The 21987-nt window shown below is 37.7% G+C and overlaps 1 protein-coding gene across 5 annotated transcripts in view; it reads right to left on the minus strand.

The window, feature by feature from the left end:
• Positions 1–987: 987 nt before the first annotated feature.
• LOC106080499 (thrombospondin type-1 domain-containing protein 4) overlaps positions 988–21987 on the minus strand; it is a 42126-nt gene continuing 21126 nt past the window's right edge. For 2 of the 5 annotated variants that reach the window (XM_059365877.1, XM_059365875.1), the window contains exons 2-8: positions 7790–7826; positions 7503–7701; positions 7235–7389; positions 6356–7010; positions 5842–6293; positions 2738–2888; positions 988–2636 (exon numbers count right to left, since the gene is read on the minus strand). In XM_059365877.1, coding sequence (XP_059221860.1) covers positions 2224–2636; positions 2738–2888; positions 5842–6293; positions 6356–7010; positions 7235–7389; positions 7503–7701; positions 7790–7819 — 2055 coding nt within the window. In that variant the 5' untranslated portion in view covers positions 7820–7826 and the 3' untranslated portion in view covers positions 988–2223. Of the gene's footprint in view, positions 2637–2737; positions 2889–5841; positions 6294–6355; positions 7011–7234; positions 7390–7502; positions 7702–7789; positions 7967–21987 lie in introns of all 5 variants that reach the window. The other 3 variants (XM_059365873.1, XM_059365872.1, XM_059365874.1) reach the window with 2 other exon arrangements.

Genomic DNA, 21987 nt, shown 5'->3' on the forward strand with positions numbered 1-21987 from the left:
ATTTCAGCCGAATCAGGTGAACATTGAGGCTTGTAGGGATTCAAGAAGTCAAATCCGAGAATCAGAGAGAGAGAATCGCATCATAGATGGCACAGATGTTGAAAGTTAGAACAGAAGTCTTTGTGGCAAATTTTAGCCAAGTCGGATGAAAATTGAGATTCCTAGGGGCTTAAGAAGTCAATTCCCGCCATCGGTTTTTCAGATCAAACTTGGCACGGACTTAGGAAGTTAGAACAGATGCACTTGTGTCAAGTTCCAGACAAATAGGTTAAAAATTGACACCTCTGGTGGCTCAAGAAATCAAAACCTGGATCGGTGTATAGGGGGGCTATATCCAAATCAGAACCTATATGATCCAATTGCAATTCCCAACTACCTATCTGAATAGGAAATATCTATGCAAAATTTCAAGCTGCTAGTTTTTACCGCTGGCATCTCCATCCTCGGTGTTCTGTCGTAGCTGAATCCTCGATACTATCAAATTTGAACTGGAATACTTCAACTGCATCGCTAGGGGTAAATAACCAAATATAGTGATTGCTGCTATAACGTTGTACCTCAATTACAGTCCGAAGGTTTGATATATTTCACCGGGTAACTCAGACCAAATTCCATTATTTTATCAAGGCCATAAAGGAACTGGCTCTAAGCCTATGTTTCATATGTGCAGGGTAGAAACGAAGAAGGTGCTCAACAGTCTCTTCCTCCTGTTCGTTTCGATATTTGCGCCAGTGGTCATTGTACAGTAGGTTTAAAAGCCTTAGATTCTTTCTTGATACAATACATATCTCAGTCTCATCGCTTTTACAAAATTAAATAAAATAACATTTCGTATATTTTTCAAACTATTTTATTGTTTTCGTTTACAATAGGGGGATATACTCTTAAATGTAAAAAATGCATAATTTAGTGACAGCAAATATATCATAGCAAGACTTCAATATTTCTTAAATCTTTAATTAAATTCTTAATCTAACAAGAGATAGGCAGCATAACAGAAGTAAGATGACTAAATGTTCTAAAAATTTTACAATATTGATGGTTTGATTATTAACTGAGGATAAAGAGTCTTATGTTGCAGAGCATGAAAATATAAATGTCAATTATTAAGGATTATTCATAAATTTTCAATCATTGATGGCCAATTATTTCTTTAATCATCAAATTTCAGTAAAAAATCAGCTAAATTTGTATCATCAATCACTAGTCGTTAGTCAGTAATGAGTCATTGATTATTCATCAATCATACATCATGAATCAATCATCCATTATTTATCAATCATCCATCATTTACCACATATACATAATCATCTCATTAATCATTACAATATCAATCCAAAATATTTTAAAATTGTATCATCAATCACCAGTCGTTAGTTAGCAATGAGTCATCGATTATTCATCAATCATAAATCATTTATTAATCATGCATCATTTAGTAATCATCTATCTTTTATCAATAATCCATCACATACCGCGTATGTAGTATCTTTAATGATTACAATATCAATCCAAAATCTTCTAAAATTTTATGATCAATCACTAATCCTTTGTCAGCAATGAGTCATTGAATGTACCAAAATAATACATCATTAATCAAACATCCACTATTTATTAATCCATCATCATAGCTATGGCCTTTTCATCAATAACACATCATAATCATCTCTTTAATCGTAACAACATCAATAAAAAAAGTTATAAAATTGTAACATCAATCGATGATCAGCAAAGAGTCATCGATAATTCATCAATCATACATCATTAATTTATCATCCATCATTTATTAATAATCTATCATTTATCCCTCATCTGTCATTCTTTCATCATTTATCATTCATCCATCATTTATCATTTATCAATGACTCATCGGTTATTCATCAATTATACATCATCTCATTAATTACCACAATATCAATCAAAAATCAACTAAAATTTTATCCTCAATCAGCAGTCGTTAATTAGCAATGAGTCTTCGATTATTCATAAATCATACATTATTCATTAGTTATCGATAATCCATCATTTATCAATCAGACATCAATCGTTTATCAATCATACATCACTCATCAAAAATTTGTCAGTCACTAATTATCTGATATCAATCTTCAATAATTCAATATCCCATCTATCAATCATTTTCCTGCTCATTTTTTTCCAACTCTCGCCTCCTAAATTTCAGTTTTACTCATAATCCCAGATTGATTCTCACCACACTACATCCTAATAATAACCATGGCACGTTAAACAACAATATTTCTTATAATAATCGACTTTACACAAACGTTCACGATTTATACGCTTACAATTATTCAATTCTTCGCGACAATTTTGCAATACTTTTGGCGCCGAAGCTATCACTATTTTCTCATTGCCACTAGACAAATCTTGATAGATATACTCGTCAATGCCTTCATCTGGTTCACCTGTGTCATAGCCCAACACTTCTTCACCATCATATTCATATTCTATACGTTCGCTGCCATCGCCAGGTCCTGAGGCAGGTGAGGCGACGGCTGTTGGGCCATTACTACCACCTCGTGTATGCACTGCAACGGCATTGTCAAGTTTGGCATTGGTGGCAGACGACGCTGGCGTATGATGCTGATGATGATGATGGGCTGCCACTCTCAGTTCTGTAAAAGTTGCGAAAACCATGAACAAATCGAGAAGAAAATCACAAGCATTATTAGGTACTTCCATAAATGGCTTAGCTTAATGGCAGACATTTCTTTACCTTCGCAATTGGCCATGTGGCATGTGCCATAGACGGGTTCACGTTCCAGGTATTTGCATTTGTTCGATTCGGTCATTTCTTTGAGTTTCCAATCGTATTCAAGACATTTGGCATAGCGACGTTGAACACCTTCACCGCATGAACGGGAGCACTAAAGGAATGGAAAAAGTAGGAAAAAACATCACAGTTAGATACAACAAGTAGGAGCGTTTTAAGTTGGGCTGGAACGAATCTTATATACCCCCACCAAGGATGGCATTTGACACTTTCTTTTGATGATTCTTTTCACATATAGGAGATTCATCTACAGATACATGACCATTAGAAGTCATTAAAAAAATACCAAGTTTAAAATTTCAGACAAATAATTGTACCTCCTTAATGGGAGCTATATCAGGTTATAAACCGGCATGGGATAACCATGAGCATCACACAGGCCCGAACTTTGAGCTCAAATCTGTGTGGTGTTCTTCGTTATCACGAGAAACCTAACTTGGAGCTACTGTACAATTCCACAGGTTGCGGATGGTGGAATGCTCCATACGAAGTAGCTACAAATGCAATTGCGGACAATCAGCGGTACCGAGTGCAGACTCTCAGTGAGAGGCCGAGCGGCACCGGCTCTTGCTTAAATACTGAGTATCTATGATGCTCGCTACGACAAGGCGAGATATTGGCGCCTTCAAATTACTAGTGGCCATAAAGTTCTCGCGGCGATGGTTCGTATAAACAGGAACAAACTTGCTCACCTATATGAGCTTGACGAGATTCGCCTCACCTTCATGCAAATGTGGCTACAACAACAACATAAACCTTTTTTGACCATAGGTTTGCACCTTCCAGAGGCTCAAGAAGTCAAATCTGAAGTTCGGTTTATATGGCAGCTATATCAGGTATATCCGATTTGAAACATACTTGCACAGTTATTTGAAGTCAAAATAAAACACATCATGCAAAATTGTAACCCAGTCGGATAATAGTTACGCCCTCTAGAGCCTCAAGAAGCTAAGATCAGATATCGGTTTATATGGGAGCTATATCAGCTTATAGACCGACATAAACCATACTTGAGACAGTTATTGGAAGTCAAAACAAAACACCTCATCCAAAATTTCAGCCCAATCGGATAAGAATTTTGCCCTCTAGAGGCTTAAGAAGTCGAGATCCGATATCGGTTCATATGGCAGCTATATCAGCTCATGAAGTCATAACAAAACGTTTCATGCTAAATTTCAGCCCAATCAGGCAAGAATTGCGCTCTCTATAGGCTCAAGAAGTGAAGATCCGAAAGCGGTGTAAATGGAGCTATATCAGGCTACAGACCGATCAGGACCATATTTAGCAAAGTTGTTGGAAGTCAAAAGAAAACATCTCATGCAAAGCTTTAGCCCAATCGGATAAGAATAACGCCCTCTAGAGGTTTAAGAAGTCAAGATTAGATATTGGTTTATATGACAGCTATATCAGCTCATAAACCGATTTGAACCATAGTTGACACAGTTATTGGAAGCCGTAACAAAACGCCTCATTCAAAATTTCAGCCCAATCACACAAGAATTGCGCCCTATAGAGGCTCAAGAAGTGAAGATCCGATATCGGTGTATATGGCAGCTATATCAGGTTACACACCGATCAGGACCATATTTAGCAAAATTGATGGAAGTCAAAACAAAACATCTCTTGCTAAGTTTCAGACCTGTCAGAAAAGAATTGCGCCCTCTAAAGGCAAAAGAAATCAAGATCCGATATTGGTGTATATGGCAGCTACATCAGGTTATGAACTGATTTGAACCATACTTAACACAGTTATTAAAAGTCAAAACAAAACACCTTGCACAAAATTTTAGCCCAATCAGACAAGAACTGCGCCCTCTATAGGCTCAAGAAGTCAAGATCCAAGATCGGTTTATATGGCAGCTATATCAGGTTACCGACCGATCTGAACAATATATAGCACAGTTATTGGAAGTCAAAACAAAACATCTCATGCTAAGTTTCAATCCAATCAGACAAAAGTTGCGCCCTCTAGACGCTCAAGAAGTCATGATGCGATGTCGTTTTATATGACAGTTATATCAGGATATGAACTGATTTAGGCTTTTCTTGGCACACTTATAGGAAGTCAAAATAAAACACATTGTAAAAATTTTTAGCCAAATGGGATAAGAATTGTGCCTTCTAGAGGCTCAAGAAGACAAGATCCGATATCGGTTTGTATGACAGCTATTTAAGGTTATGAATCGATTTGAACCATACTTGACATAGTTATTGGAAGTGATAACGAAACACATCATACAGAATTTTAGTCTAATCGTATAACAATAACGCCCTCTAAAGGCTCAAGAAGTCAAGATCTAAGATCGGTTTATATGGCAGCTAGATGAGATTATAGACCAATCTGGATCATATTTTACGTAGTTGTTGGAAGTCAAAACAAAACTTCCATGCAAAATTTCAGTAGTCAAGATCCATGATCGGTCTATATGGGAGCTATATCAAAACATGGACCTATATGGCCCATTTACAATCCCAACCGACCTTCACTAATTGGAAGTTGGCAGGCAGGTTGACGGACATTGCTAAATTGATTCGGGATGTCAAGGGGACAAGAATATATACACTTTGTTGGTTTCTAAGATCTATGTTTCGGTGAGTTACAAACGTAAAGACGAAATTCCTATACCCCCATCCTATAGTAAAGGGTATGAAAATTAATGAAGTTGGAGTAGGTAGCGTAAATAACTGTAAATCCTGCGCCCAAGTCCTGAAGATTAATGACAACCTTGATACTACTTTGAAGACCTCTCAGGCACAACTTTCGAAACTACGGGGAAAGTAGCTGGTCCTTCATCATAAACTTCTGTCATTACGTAACTGAATTTAGCTCTTTAAACTGGTGAACAAAAAGTACCGTTTGAAGAGAACTAGTTCAGTTCGCTCATTTCAGAGTTCCAAGCAAATGAAATAGTTCTTTCGAACTTACTTTCTCTTCTCTCTTTGAAAAAGATCATAACCAATTTTTTTCCTTTAAAACTTTCTCCCGTCTCGCTCTTTCTTATTCTTAACTTCCTTTCCATTTTTATTACCCCTCCCAAAAAACTCACCTCTGACCATTCCGAATAGTGCCATTTGGGTCCACAGAAAGCATTATCTTTTGTTGCACATATGGTTGCCTCAACGGGTTTAGTCTTGGGATCGCATTGCTTCATATCCACCACAAAACCATCCATGACACATAGAATCATGCGTGTGCGGCGACGATTCATACAATCACCAGCACACTTACTCCAATCCGAAGCGAACCACATGCCACGACGGCAAGATTTGGAATGATTTGTGCAGGTTCTTTTGGGCTCGGGTTGGGTGAGAGGATCACAGGGATCCACATAGGGGGCAGTGCGATCACAATGTATGGTGCGATGTTCATAATTGTAAATGCAATCACGGGTGCACTGATGGTTCCAGTCAGACATAAGCCAGACGCCAGCCTTATCTTCACGATAGTTGCGCTTTAAAGAGGTGGAAAGACTGGTGTTGGAATGGGTATGGCGTTTGCCTGAAAAGTGAAGTTTTGAGATGTTAAAATGCTTTTTTTTTTGTTTCGTTTTCTCGACTTACTCAACACATTCCTTATGGTGGTGGGTGATCCTATGACTCTAGCATACATTTGACTTGATTTCTCTACATTGCGTGCATATATCTTGGGTTTCTTGCAATTACATCTTTCCATGGCCGCCGGTCTGGCTTCCTCACATTTTTCCTCATCCATTTGAACATGGGTACCATTTATATTCTCCTGATAACAAAAGACCTCTCGCCTTTTATAGCCTTCTGTAAAACCTCCCACACATTCACATTCTCCAAATTCTCCCAACTTCCAATAGGGTGGACACAAGCCATGACTACATTGATAGATGGTGGGTAGAAAAGTTTCCTTTTCCAAATTTGCACAACGTTTTGGCGAGTAATAACGTTTGACAGTTTCCTTGCTATCCGTTTCTCGAGTGCATCTGAAGATGGGCGATTGTTTGCCGGGACCACAGGTACGGCTGCAAGGTCCAAATCCTAACAATTCCCAGGCATATTTACGCTTGCGTTTTTCCTTGGCTCTGGATTCATAAGGACTCTTGACAGAGTTTTCTTCGATTTCGTCTAAAGGTTGACCCAATTCATTCCATTGACTTTGCAATTCCTCGGGTTCGGTAATGGTGGCCGAGGGTACAGGCAAAAGGTAGGAATATTGAATGCCGGGATTCAATTCAGAAACCATTAGCTAGAAAAAGAACAATGAACAAAAAAGATAAGTAAGGATATGCTGTTATACAGGATACGCCTTTATACAGGGTTTTCTGTTATACAGGTTATGCTGTTATACAGGATATGCTATTATTCAGGATATGTTTTTAAAGAATAACTTGAGGATTGTTCTATGAACTTGGTCTCTATTGGACTGGAAGCGAAACAAATACAGTCCTTTGGTTATTTTATAATATTTACCATCAAAACGACAGGACTATTCAAAGGTCCCTTGGCCTTTATCATACTGGCCTCCTTGTTATAATCGTAGGTATCATCATTATATTCAAAGAAGCCACCTTCCGAGGGGCGGTTATTACCATTCACTATGTATTTGTCATCCTTGGTCTTTAAAGCTTTGGCATGAGAGATAGTGAGAAATAAGAGAGTGAGAGAGAGAGAGAAAAGAGCGATTTTTAAGAAACAACTCTACAAGTTGTTGTAATAGGCAGTTTCTATTAAGACTTACCTATCAGATTATTGCTTTTTGCCATAGCATGTATGGTCAAATTCATAGCTCCCGCCGGTATAGTGGTGATATAGTTATAGCCATGTGTCAATTTTGATTGTGAGAAAATCTCATTGACTTTCCGACACAAAATTGAGCCACATCTCTCCTGAGTGTCTTTGGTGGTGGATGGACGTATGGCTCCCGTACTATGGACAGCCTAAAAGTGATAAAAAAATCAAAAAAAAAGTTTAAATAAAATTACTAAAAATAAGGAATTTTTTACTGTTTAATTTATATAAACTTACCAATAGAAAGAAAATACAAAATTTCCACATATTGTAGCTATCGATTCGGAAAATGTAGATTTTATGTCGTTTTTCGGTAAATTTAATGATATATTTTAAACTTTGGCTTGTTTTAAAGCGACATTGTTTGATTTTTTATGTTATTAATTTATTTCTTTTTATTTTGCTAAAGACTATCTGCAATAAATGATTCCACAAATTTCAGCCAAATCGCATTAGAAATGGACCCACCAAAATTCTGTGGAAGTAAAACCAGGAGACTGTTTTTAGATGTATGCAATAATAACCATTTTGCCCTTTAGGCGAACGAAAAGACTACACCCAATCTTGCAAATGCAAATTTGCCCATTAACATTCTATTTACATATCAATGACTTTTGTCCAATTAAAGTTTAAGCCCGAGTCCAATGATGTGTCGCAGCGAGACACACCTTTGGGTAGTTTTAATACCGTTTACTTCAGAATAGGGTATTAAAACTACCATTTCCATGGGGCACCCTTTCCTATAACTAGGAACTCCATGGGGCACCCTTTCCTATAACTAGGAAAGGGTGCTAAAACTACCTTTTCCCAAAGGAGAGGGTACTAAAACTACATTTTCACTAAGGATAAGATAACTAAAACTAACCTAACTATCATTTCCCCAAGGAGAGCTTTTAAAAACCGACCTATCCCAAAGGAAAGGGTACTAAGACTACCCTTTCCCTAAGAAAAAGGTACTCAAACTAGCCTATTCCTAATGAAAGCGTACTAAAACAACCCCTTCCGTAAGGAAAACGTACTAAAACTACCCCTTCCCTAAGGAAAGGGTAATAAAACTACCCTTTCCCTTAGGAAAGAGAGCGAAAACTACCCTTTCCCTCAGGAAAGGGCACTAAAAGTAACTAAGTTCCTTTTCCTTAGGGAAAAGGAACTAAAACTACACTTCCCCCCAGGGAAAGGTACTAAAACTACCCTTTCCCTAAGAAAAGGCTACTTAAACTAACTTTTGCCTAAGGAAAATTACTTTTTTTCCTAAGGAAAGTGTACCAAAACTACCGTTTCCCTAAGGAAAGGATACCAAAACTACCTCTTCCCTAAGGAAAGGGTACCAAAACGGCCCTTTTCCTTAGGAGAGGGTACTAAAACTATCATTTCTTTGAGAAAATGGTACTAAAACTTCCCTTTCCCTAAGGAAAGGGTACTAAAACTATCCTTTCCTAAGAAAAGGGTCCTAAGGAAAGGGCCCTAAAACTACACTTTCGCTAAGAAAAGTGCCTTTTCCTTAGGGAAAGGTTACCAAAACAACCATTTCCCTAAGGAGAGGGTACCAAAACTACCCTTTCCCTAAGGAAAGGGTACTAAATCTACCCGCTCCCTAAGAAAAGGGCACTAAAACTACTCATTCCCTAAAGAAAGGGTACTAAAACCACACATTCCCTAAAGAAAGGGTACTAAAACTACCCTTTTCCTAAAGAAAGGGCACTAGAACTACCCATTCTCTAAGAAAAGAATACTACAACTACTCTTTCTCTAAGGAAACTATACTAAAACTACCCTTTCCCTAAGCAAAGAGCACTAAAACTATCCCTTACCTAAGGAAAGGGTACTCTAAATATCCCTTATCTAAGGAAAAGGTACTCAAACTACCCTGTCCCTAAAGAAAGTGCACTAAAACCACCTTTTCCCTAAGGAATCTATACCAAAACCACCCCTTCCCTAAGGAAAGGGCACTAAAACTACCTATTCCCTAAGGAAAGGGCAATTGAACTACACTCTCACAAAGGAAAGAGCACTAAAACTATCTTCCCTAAGGAAAGGACACATAAACTATCCTTTTTCCTAAGGAATGGGTAGTTTTAATACAACTTCCCTACGGGAAGGGTACTAAAAATACCTTTTCCTTAGGAAAGGGTTCTAAAATTATCTTCTTGCTAAGTAAATGATACTGAAACTATCCTTTCTGGTACTAAAACTACCCTTTCCTTAAGGAAAGGGCACTAATACTTCCCTTTCCCTAAGAAAAGGTACTAAATCTACCCTTTCCCTAAGGAAATGGCACTAAACCTAACCTTTCCCTAAATACATGGCACTAAAACCACTTTTCCCTAAAGAAATGGCACCAAAACTACCCTTTCCCTAAGGAAAGGGCACTAAAACTACCTACTCCCTAAGGAAAGGGCACTAAAACTACCTAATCCCTAAGGAAAGGACAATAAAACTACCCTTTACTAAAGGAAAGAGCACTAAAACTATCCTTCCGTAAGGAAAGGGCACTAAACTACCCATTTCCCTAAGGGAGATTTACTAAAGCTACCCTTTCCCTATGGAAGTTGTACTAAAACTAACCCTTCCCTATGGGAAGGGTACTAAATCTACCTTTCCTTAGGAAAGGGTTCTAAAATTATTTTTTCCCTAAGGAGATGGTACTGAAACTACCCTTTCTCGAACTACAACTACCCTTTTTCTCTGGAAAGGGTACTAAAACTGCAATTTTCCTAAGCAATGAGGACTAAAATTATCATTTATCCAAGAAAAGGGTACTGAACCTACTCCGTACCTTAGGAAAAGGTACGCAAACTACCCTTTTCCTATGCAAAGAGCACTAAAACTTTCCTTTCCTTAAGGAAAGTGTACTAAAACTACCTTTTCCCAAAAGAAGGGCACTAAAACCACCTTTTTTCTAAGGAAAGGGCACTAAAACCACACATATTCCCTGAGGAAATGGCAATAAAAGTACCCTTTCTCAAAGGAAAAAGCACTAAAACTAAACCTTTCCCTAAGAAAATTGTACTAAAACTACCCTTTCCCAAAAGGAGATTTACTAAAACTAACCTTTCCCAAAAGGAGATTTACTAAAACTACCCTTTCCCAAAGGAAGTGGTTCTAAAACTGCCTATCCCTTAAGAAAGTGTTCTAAAATTATTTTTTCCCTAAGGAGATGGTACTTAAACTACCCTTTCTCTACGAAAATAGTGCTAAAACTACCCTTGTTCTCTGAAAAGGGTACTAAAACTACACTGCACAAGGGTACTTAAACTACGTTTTCCCTTGTATAAGGTTACTTAAACTACCCTTTTCCTTGGAGAAGTGTACCTAAACTACACTTTTCCTTGGAAAATAGTACCAAAACTACCCTATCCTTTGGGAAAGGGTACTAAAAATAGATGACAGATCACAGATGTTGCCAGCATTGGGAGGCGATAACCACCGATGACAATTTTTTCTGATGTCCTCGCCAGGATCTAAACTCAGGCGTTCAGCGTCATGCTAACCTCTGCGCTACGGTGACCCAATCTTGAGGTAGGGAAATTCCAAATTATGGTAGTTGTATCAGTTTAGAAGGAAACCGCTTGGAGTTGTCAGGCCAAACCTTTTTAGGTCTCCTTTTATATAACCATCACCGAAGACGAAGGTTTCTCATATTTTGAGATATATTCCCGATAGGTCAGAGATTGGTGGACCGATTTATTGCAAATTTTGTTTGTACCTTAGTAGTAACCAAAAATTCATGACAGATATTCATTTGGGGCCAAGTACCTTAGGGGAACGTTTCAACCTTCAACATATACTTAAAATTGACATATGGATCGATATGTATAATATGGTAAATACTTAAATGAAAGATTTTTGATGGTAGAATACAAATTGAATATAAAAATAGGAAACAAGAGGGTCCATATTCAAATTTTAAGTCAGATACCTAAGGGGGACGCCCGACCTCCGATATCTCCCAAATCGAACATGTGGATCGATTCATACAATTTGGAACTTAAATGAGAGGTTTCCTGACTCTTGGCATATCATTTTTTTATCAGATTCGTATTCGTATCTTCCAGACAACGGCAACTCTTATAGAGTGTCCAGAGAAAGGTTTAGGATGATGGTTGGGTAATATCCTGCCTGTGCCTAAATATTTCGTGACATTACTCCTAACGAGCTTTGTTGGAGAATTTTCAGTTGCTGGACATCAGCATTGGTTTCACATAATACAAATCACCATGAAGAAATTGCATAATATCAATGCATACATTTTTAAGTTAAAATCTTAACGAGATCAAATTGTGTCATAAAATGGTCCTTATGACTCTTTTGTTGCTCTCCAATCGCTTTAAGAGTGTCACCTTTCTTAGAAATTGTCTACAACGCTCAAATACTCATTAATGACGTCTGCATTTATTGAGCCATGATTACTGATATAAAAAATTTGGATGGTCTCGCCAGGATTTGAATCCAACCAGTAGTGATACAGTGGCCTTCGAACCTCTTTTCGTAATGGAAAATTTGATATAAAACAAAAAATCCTCGTCGCTTATTGTCTTACTTTTTCTTTCAGAGTTTTTCTGGACAAAATACAAATATCCCCTACAATTCTGAATTTATCGATAAATTATGAATTTTCGATTAATTTTAATTTCAATATAATGAATTTCCGTTTAAATTTGAATACAAATTATGTGGTAAAGTAACCTAAGACCAATGTTTACAATCAAATTAATCAAAATCGTTTAAAAGAGAATTCAGTTTATTTGACATTTAATGGCTGTCAAAGTGACAACATCACAATCAACCGCCACTACCAATAACAAGAGACAATCAAAGACAAGAACAAAAGCAACAACTACAAAACTAAATGAAATCAAATCTTCGCTGTAAGATGTCATCGGCAATTACAAAATGTCACCAACTCAAACCAACAAAAACAAAGCGACAAACTCACACGATGATCATGGTTTGGCATAGGGAAATTGTTTAGTGTAGAAGAAACATAGCGGGATAGAAAAAGAGAGAGAGATATTAAAAGAGTGACAAATGAAATAAAACAATAAATTTATTGTAAATGCTTGCAGACAGCATTACAACAAGTGTTACATGTGTGTGTGTGTGTGTGTGGTTGCCTGTCTGCCGATATTTTTAAACTGAGAGAAATGTCTTGATGCAAAGGGATGAGGGATACAGTAGAAGGCATTCATTGTACGACAAATGCAGTCTACATAGGGAAATCTGATATTTCTCCACCCTAATAAAAAAAGCTGTAATCCAAATTTGATATCTTTGTTAGCTTCAGATATTATAATGGTGCATCATTCATTCATATGGGCAATATTGATTTACTGGGCCCCTCGTGATTTTTCTTTTGTCTGTGGGAAAATTACATTGCTACAATTCGTCAACTATTTAAAGTGACAAGTGTTGTGGTTGCTTATCCCGAACCTCAGCGAGCAGTTATGCAATATGTTGAAATGCATTTTGGGGGTAAATAAATAAATAATTGCTCTAATTTTTTTTAGAGAAAATGGGACAAGGGTGCAAAAGCATTACTAGCAATAGAGTCAGGTGGAAAATGTAAAAGGAGACTTCAGTTGCATGGATAGATGTGTGTGGAAATTTTTGTCTACACTCAATTAAAAATAAAATAATTCCATTACGATCGCTTTGAGTTATAAAGAATAAATGGTTAGTCAATGTTAGGAGTCCAAGCTCTTGAATGTGACACTTCCATTTCTGTTTCCTGTTCAAAATCACTCCTAAGTATTTGACCTTGTCTGATTTCAGTCTTCTTTGGGTTAACATTGAGATGCCTCTCTTGGGCTAAACCTCCCAATCGTACGCCATCTGCAGGATCCTTACCCCTTATCGTCTGCATAGCAATAGACGGGTTCAAATACCAACTCAGTCAGCATCCGTAAAAGGTCATTTATGGTGGTCACCCATAGGAGTGGCGAGAAAATGCCACCCTGTGGCGTGCCTTATGCCACTTTCTTCCTTATATTTATGTGATAAGACAATATATCCAACTGTTCGTTAGCATATGGTTTATCCAGTCTCTAAGGACCCGATCCACCCGGTACTAGTCCAAGGATTGGATCAATGTGTCGGTCCGCAGATTGTTAAACACCCCCTCGATGTCAATGCAAATCGCCAATGTAGAACGTTAAAAAGTCGGAAATGCTCATAACCATTTAGTGAGGTGAAAGATGCCTGGTTTTAGCTGTATAAAGATTTACTACGCAATTTTATGCCAACAGAAAGTTTGAACTTGAAACTACTTAGGAAATACAGGTATTTTAAGTTATTATGCATCGAATATTTTGTTCAAAGTTTTCCAGGAACTTAGGTTCTTTTTTCATACCCCCACCGAAGAGCAGAAATATTCCTTTCCAACCCTATAAGCTATATATGTATGTATATTCTTGGTCATTGTACTTATCTGAGACCATATAGTCATGTCCGTCCGTCTGTCTGTTGCAATCAAGCTACTGTCTTAAAAAAGAGATATTGAGCTGCAACTTTTTACACATTTAAAGCCATAGGCCCATAAATGCCGCCTTTATTGCCCGATTTCACTAAAATGACACAGTAAGTTGTATTAAGACCTTCGACAACCGAGCCGGTCCAGATCGGACTATATGAGTATTGCTGCCAAATATACCGATTTCCCCATTAAAGTTCTTGGACCCATAAAAGGCTCATTCCTTAGCTGATTTCGCAGAAATTCAGCAATAGGAGTTGTGTTGAGCACTTCGATATGAGAGCCAAAAATCAGCCCAAATGTGGATATAGCTGTCATATATACCCATCTTCGCATTTAAGGTCTTGAACTCATAATAGGCATAATATTTATTACCTGATGTTGCTGCAAATCGGCAGAGTGAGTTGTGCGAGGCCCCCTCGACATCCGTATGATGCATATCGGACTATATTTAGACATAGAGAGCGATCTCCCGATTTAAGGTCTTGGACCCACAAAAGGCGCATTTTTAACCGATTTGACTGAAATTTGCTACAGAGAGTTAATTGGAACTCTACATGTGCTTTTCGAATATGGTGCAGATTGGGCTATGTTTGGACATAACATTCAGCCCGATCTTCTGATTTAAGTTCGTGGGACCCGTAGAAGGCTCTTTCATTATCCGTTTTGATGAAACATTAATATCCTACATTCTATAATAGGGTCCAGATCGGTATACATTTAAAGATAGCTGCCATATAGACGGAACTTTCGATTTAATTTCTTGGGTCCATATAGGGCCCAAACTTTACTCGTTTTCGCAGGATTTGAGATATTTTGCACACTTTTGCTAAGGAATTACAAGTATTTTAAGTCATTTTTTATTAAATATGAACCTTGAACCCACATAAGACCAATATATGGGCCTTATCTATCCGATTTCGTTAAAATTTGAAACAGTGTGTTGTTTCCCACATATTTGGTGAGAAAATACAAGCATTTTCAAAGTTAATTATGTTGTTTTTCTCAATATCTTCTGGGTAGCTAATATTTTTATGATCTATTCAGCGTTTTTATGATTTGTTGCACTGATTTTTATCAATTACGGATTTTAACTTTAACAGCTAATGTTGGGTAATTTCAACTTATTTTTATTACTTTTTTATGCCACTGTTTAGCATAATTTCTTTTTAATGTTCATCATTATATTGAAATAAATTTTTAACAGAGACTAATCCCTTTGTCAACATTCATGGCCTTTTTCTTCCTATGGGCAAACAAACTATAAAGGCGATTTTTCAAGTCAAGTGTGACCAAGACAAATGAGATATTCTTTTAAAAATGGACGGCATAAATTTCCAAATTGGCTGAGAAGGGTCAGAAGTGAATAAAAAAAGAAGATATAGTCAACACCATTAACTCTAGCCCACCAAAAATTATGACCAAATAATGATGATGTTCTTCTTCGTCACATCATCATGTCTCATGCCATTAAGATGGACAGCAGTCAATGAAGAGTTTTGTCTAATCTACTTACATGCCGGCTCATTGGGTTCTACACTTCACTGCCTATTGCTTGCCTACTGGCAGCTAGCAGCTAGTCGGCCTATATTGAACCAATTATCGAATGTTAATTAGGTCATGATAATGACTTCTTCTATAAACAATGTCGATGTAATGTCATGTACATGAACTGATGTTCACACGAAAGTAAAACTGCCTAAGACGAAATTTTATGGCAACCACTGACCTACAAATTTTAAAATTAAGCCACCACTATCGATTGTGGTGGCCATTGGAGTGGGAAATGTTAAAAGATACAATTTATGGTCGGGCTGTTTTCTTATTCTTAGATATCAGCATGCGAAAAATGCACTTCTAGTGCATAAACTAACATAGATGAGTCAGCAGGGTTGCCAACTTATACAAAATGTTTGATTTAATATTTTGCTATAATTTCATTGAAAATTAAAAAAAAATGAATTTTATTTTATAAACGTTATGATAAACGTTTATAAAATAAACGGGGACCACCGTAGCGCAGAGGTTAGAATGTCCGCCTATGACGCTGAACGCCTGGGTTCGAATCCAGGCGAGACCATTAATAAAAATTTCAGCGGTGGTTTTCCCCTTCTAATGCTGGCAACATTTGTGAGGTACTATGCCATGTTAAACTTCTCTCCATAGATGTCCCCCAGACCACCATTTAGCATTACAAGTCTAACAACTGCAGTATATACCCAATGCATGCCAATGGCTCTTTTGCAGGTGTATATGGTAAGAGTTGCCTTTCTTGCACTTTCCAAAATGTTGGATTTGAAGTTCAATTTCCTGTCCAGCAAAACACTCATGTATTTTGCGCATTCTGTAAATGGAACATTCTCTCCTACGAAGGAGACAGGTTCCATTGTAGGCTACTTGTATCTCCTGCAGCAAAGTACTACTTTTATCTTGCATGGATTTACGTCTAAACCACTTTCGATAGCCTACTTTGATGTTGCACGTAGAGCTTCTTGAAGTATATCTCATAGAGTGCTGGGAAACTTTGTCCTAACCGCAATTGTCACGTCATCAGCATACGCGACCACTTTTACACCTTTTTCTTCAATAATATATTATTAAGGGCTATATTCCAAAGTAGAGGAGACGGTACACTTCCTTGAGGTGATTCTCTACTGAACCATCTTTTTAGATCCACAGATCCCAAGCCTGCCGTAATGCATCTTTAAGTAAGTTAATTATAAACTTTCTTACGGTAGAGTTGACACAATTTCCGTAATAACCTTCGACGAATGCATACCAGAGACAATTGCAAATGGGCCACGTCGGTTCAGATTTGGATATAGCTCCTATATAAACCGATCTCCCGATTTGACTTCTTGAGCCCATGGAAGCCACAATTTGTATCCGATTTGGCTGAAATTTTGTGCATGATGTTCTGTTATAACTCCAAACAACTGTGCACAGTACGGTTCAAATCGGTCAAGAACATGATATAGCTCTCATATAAACCGATCTTCCGATTTGACTTCTTGAGCCCATGGAAGCCACAATTTTTATCCGATTTGGCTGAAATTTTGTGCATAATGTTCTATTATAACTCCCAATAACTGTGCCTAGTACGGTTCAAATCGGTCAAGAATATGATATAGCTCCCATATAAACGGATCTCCCGATTTGACTTCTTGAGCCCTTACAAGCCGCGATTTTTATCCGATTTGGCTGAAATTTAGCATATAGTGTCCTGTTATGACTCTCATCAATTGCGCCAGTACGGTCTAATTCGGTCTATAACTAGATATAGCTCCCATATTTTAGCAGAATCCATGGTGGTGGGTACCCAAGATGTGTCCCGGCCGAAATAAGCACGCTCTTACTTGTTTTTCTCTATGGCAACTCTAATACACACCAGTAACTAATTATCGCATCTTAAGCCCATTTTGGTTGTGTCGATTGAATTGAATAATTAAAAAATAAACTTAAAAATTTTTTCAATGTTTAAATGCCGCCAAGTAAAACAAATGATGGCAAGGAGAAAAAAAGAGAAAGAATTTGGACAAATAGATTAATGAAAATTTATGGGCCAAAATACACATTTGCTTACACGAAAGCCTATCACCAACAACCCAAGCATGTTGCAATTTCCAACAGATATGGTCTTGGAATAATGACCATAGGCCATCAAATGTCCATAACAATAATTGATAACTGACAAACAATTTATTGCAGTGCAATGGTGCGCCACCATCAAGAAGTCAGTGCAATATTTTGTGAATGTGGCGAACGAGAACCTCCCCCTTTCTTCCACCCGCCATTTGGGACAATGTAAAGCGTATTGCCAAAAAACTGGGCAGTGTAAGGCGCTTGCGCACCTCTGTGTGGTCCTCAACTATGGCCTAAAACAAAACGTTAGCTTGCCTCTTACCATTTTGGTCATATCAGAGGCATTTAATTTGCCCAATAAGTCATTTTGGGGTAAATGGCTTGATAGGCCTTACAAGAAACGATGTCTTTATTTCGACACAGACAGTTTATTTGTATTACAGAGAATGAAAATATTTTTTTTAAATTGCTAATTTTTCCATGAACTTTGCATTAAGGAATCAAATCAATATATGATGTCCAGTTTAAGTTAAGTTAGGTTAGGTTGAAAAGAGGGTGCAGTGCTACTTACAAAATCCTTAATTGTTTCCAATACCACTCCCCTAAGTTGGTTCATGTCTGGTATTGTGTCCCCACTACGTGCCGGTATCTGTTAGACGCGATAGCCGGGCAATGACAAAGGAAATGCTCCAACGTCTCTACACATGCTATCACTTGTCACACCGATTTTACATAAGAGAGCTCTTAGTCCAATGTGTCCCGTTATGATACCAATTGCTATACTGACCTCCTTCTTGCTTCCATTCAGTAATAGCCTCGTCTTCTCACTATCTGGGTCCCCCCATAGGATTTTCGCCGACCTACCGACCGTTTCGCCGTTCCACAAGGTTGCATGCGCATTCGTTGCCCACTCCCTTAACTCGGACTGCGTCGACCCGAAAGGCTTCGGGTTATACAAGTTTATTGACGGCAGTCCTCTGGCCTTCACCGCCAAATCGTCTGCCCTTTCCCCCACTTTCTCCCTTATATTTATGCCATGAGACACACAATTTATCCACCTGTTCCTTAGCATATGGTTTATCCAGTCTCTATGGAGCGGGTCTACCCGGTACTGGTCTAAGGATTGGAACAGAGTGTCGGTCCGCACATTGTTAAAAGCCTCCGCCAGTGTGTACGTTTTGGCATTGAAGGATGCTTCTAATTTATGCACAACCACGTGCAGGGCAGTCCCCACTGACCTTCCCTTGCAATAGGCATGCTGTTTGTATTTGAGCAGTTCGCTTGATGTCCTACTCTTTATCATGGTGTCCACAATACGTTCCATGATTTTGAGTAAAAAGGACGTAAGGCTTATAGATCTGTAGGCTTTAGGTGTCGCATAACTTGCCGGGCTTGAGTATAAACACCACCCTTAGTACTCTTTCTGTAGTAACGCCGAAAATATTCCATCGGGTGGTTTGAAGCTCCTCAAGGATTGCTTCACCATAAATTCCGTAATTATAAACCTTCGATCAACATCATTATTTCAAGATTCCGGTGTCTCCGTGAGTTCCTTCGTATCCTGTGGAAATTTGGTTTTCATCAAAAGCCTCAACATGTCCTCCTTTGTCTCTGCTCTCACTCCCATGTCGTCTACTAATGTTTCAGTTTGGACAGGGTTTTTTGAGAGAAACTTTTTTATATTGGCGGCGTCATTAACACTATCGACCTAGGAGGCACAATTTGCCGCACTGGTTATCTTATTGTTGTCCTTGAGCCGTGTGTAATACACATCCCAATAAACTTCCGCTTTTTTACGACCTGCTCTGTTTAAAAGTCTGCGGACCTCTTTCCCAATATTGCGAATCTCACCGATCATTCTGGGTTTTTCTTGGGCTGATTTCCTTTCCCCAAGAGGGCAACTATCTTCGAAGGACCCCACCAGTGCTGTCTAATCCTGTTGACATTTTGTCCAGTTGGTTTTCACTTATTCCGGAAGCTTAACGGATTCGGCGCTGGCCGTGCTATTCTAAACTTAATGTAGCGATGGTCAGAGAAAGGGTGTTCTATGGAGACCTTCCAATCCTGAACCTTATCGATTAGATTTTTCGAAAATATTGTCACATCTAATACTTCCTCCCGAATCTTATTAACAAAGGTAGCGGTGTTACCAATATTAAGTGTTATTAGGTCGTTAGTATTCAAGAACTCTGCCAGGGCTTAGCCCCGCAAATTACTGTTGGCACTACCCCACGAAATGTGGTGAGAGTTCGCATCGCACCCTATTAGTACTTCGTTTCCTGTTTGTTTTGCTTTTCTCAGCTCCGACGTGGGTGGCGGTGTCGGAGAGTCGAAAGGCAGATAAAGTGATGTCAAGTATTGTCCACCATTTCCGTGTCTCACCACTGTTGCATCCGTTGGTCCTCGCGCGGAGTACCAGTGTTAGCATAGAATAATTGGTAGTTGATATGGTTCAGTCCAGAAACTTTGTTCCGGGTCGTCCAGGCTCCTGAATTAAGGCAATATGAATCATGCCCTTGCTGATTTTCTCCATCAGAGGTGTGTAGCAGTCTCGCAGCAGTTTTAGTTAAGGGTCCTCATTTTTATTGCTCACATAATAACATTTGCGCAACTATGGCCCCAAAAATTTTAAAAATTTGTTTACCAAATTGCTCAGAAAAATTCTTTTGAGCTATCATGGCAAAATGTTTGCCATCATAATTTCCTGGAATTTCCTTTTTTCATTACATTTTTATTTCGATCTTTCTTTAAATTTGACACAAAACTCATCAAATTTGTCATTTAGTAGCTAAATTAAGTCTAATAAACATTTCATATCGAAATCATGTTGTTGCAAAAATGAAACTGGGAGAGAAAAAAAAAGAAAATCGGCGCCGGTGAAGCGCATTTAAGAATTATTGAGACGTAGATTAGCCATTAGAATACCTTGAGATAAGAGCCATGGAAATAAAGACGCATAGCCAATTAAATGTTTCTGTTGTTGCTGGTGCTTGATGTTGATCTTGTTTCTTAGATAACAATCGGTGGTGGCCAGCCAACACCTTTCATTTGGCGGGTGTGCCAAATTTTTGGCACATGGCCAAAATGTCTTTTGGGGTTTTACTATGTCAAATAGGCCGTTACTTTTTGAAAGACACGCAAAAGGCGGACGCCACTTGTTTCCTCACCATTTCCCATCCATTTCAAATTTTGGCAAATCCATCAATGCAAAAAAAAAATCCCATATGTAAATTAATTGAATTTTTATTTGAATTTAAAACAATGGAATTTGGACATTTGGTTTGACCAAAATGCAAAACAATTTTTTTTTAATATACCCCATAAAAATTAAATAGGCCTTTTTTGTGGGCTCTAAAATGCCTTAAATGATAATATCCCAAAATACTATGGCATCGAACAGTTTAAGTGATTTTAATGGATTTCATTAGAATACCAGAGCATGCGATAACAATTGATCTGGATTTGAGGAATTTATTCAGTCTGGCGACAATGCATAACAATGAAAATCACATGCCAATTAGAAGGCATTGACCCAGATAATAAAAGAATTGGCAATCTATGCAACATTTGGCAATAAAATATAAAGAAAATAACCAAAACGTGAAAAAAGGAAAAAAATATTTATATATATAAAAATCTAATATATACATATTAGGATGATCGATAAACTGACTATTTCCTGAACCGATTTTCGAACAATTCGAAAAACAAACCGGTTTTGGTTTTCAAGATAAAAAAAACTAATGAACCGGTTAGTTTTCTATAAAAGTAAACCATTTTAAAATGTTATAAATAAACCCTATATGAAGTCAAAAGTGGACCAGCATATCCTTTTCTAAGTTGATAAAACAATATTGATTTAGCGCGGAGGCAACACTTAACAAAAATCATTTCGCTTAAATTTAGCTAAGGAAAAATTTTTATGAAATTTTTCTGAGAAGACCAAATTTTCATATGAAGAATTCATGGGCCATATCAGATCATGTTTTGTTAAAGCTGTCATATAAACCGATCTTAGATCTTGACTTCTACTAGTCAACAAGAACTATGCCAAATATGGTCTAAATGGGTTCACAACCTGATATAGCTCCCATATAAAATGATCTCCCGATTATAGCGCTCCCGTATATACCGATCTCCCGATATTACTTCTTGAGCCTATGGAGGACGCAATTCTTATCCGATTTGGCTGAAATTTTGCACAATGACTTCTATTTTGCCCAAAAGTTGTTGCCCAAAAAGTAATTGCAGATTTTTTAAAAGAAAGTAAATGCATTTTTAGTAGAACTTAGAATGAACTTTAATCAAATATACTTTTTTTACCCTTTTTTTCTAAAGCAAGCTAAAAGTAACAGCTGATAACTGACAGAAGAAAGAATGCAAT

This window comes from Stomoxys calcitrans, chromosome 3 (assembly GCF_963082655.1).
Source record: "Stomoxys calcitrans chromosome 3, idStoCalc2.1, whole genome shotgun sequence".
Classification (NCBI taxonomy): domain Eukaryota; kingdom Metazoa; phylum Arthropoda; class Insecta; order Diptera; family Muscidae; genus Stomoxys; species Stomoxys calcitrans.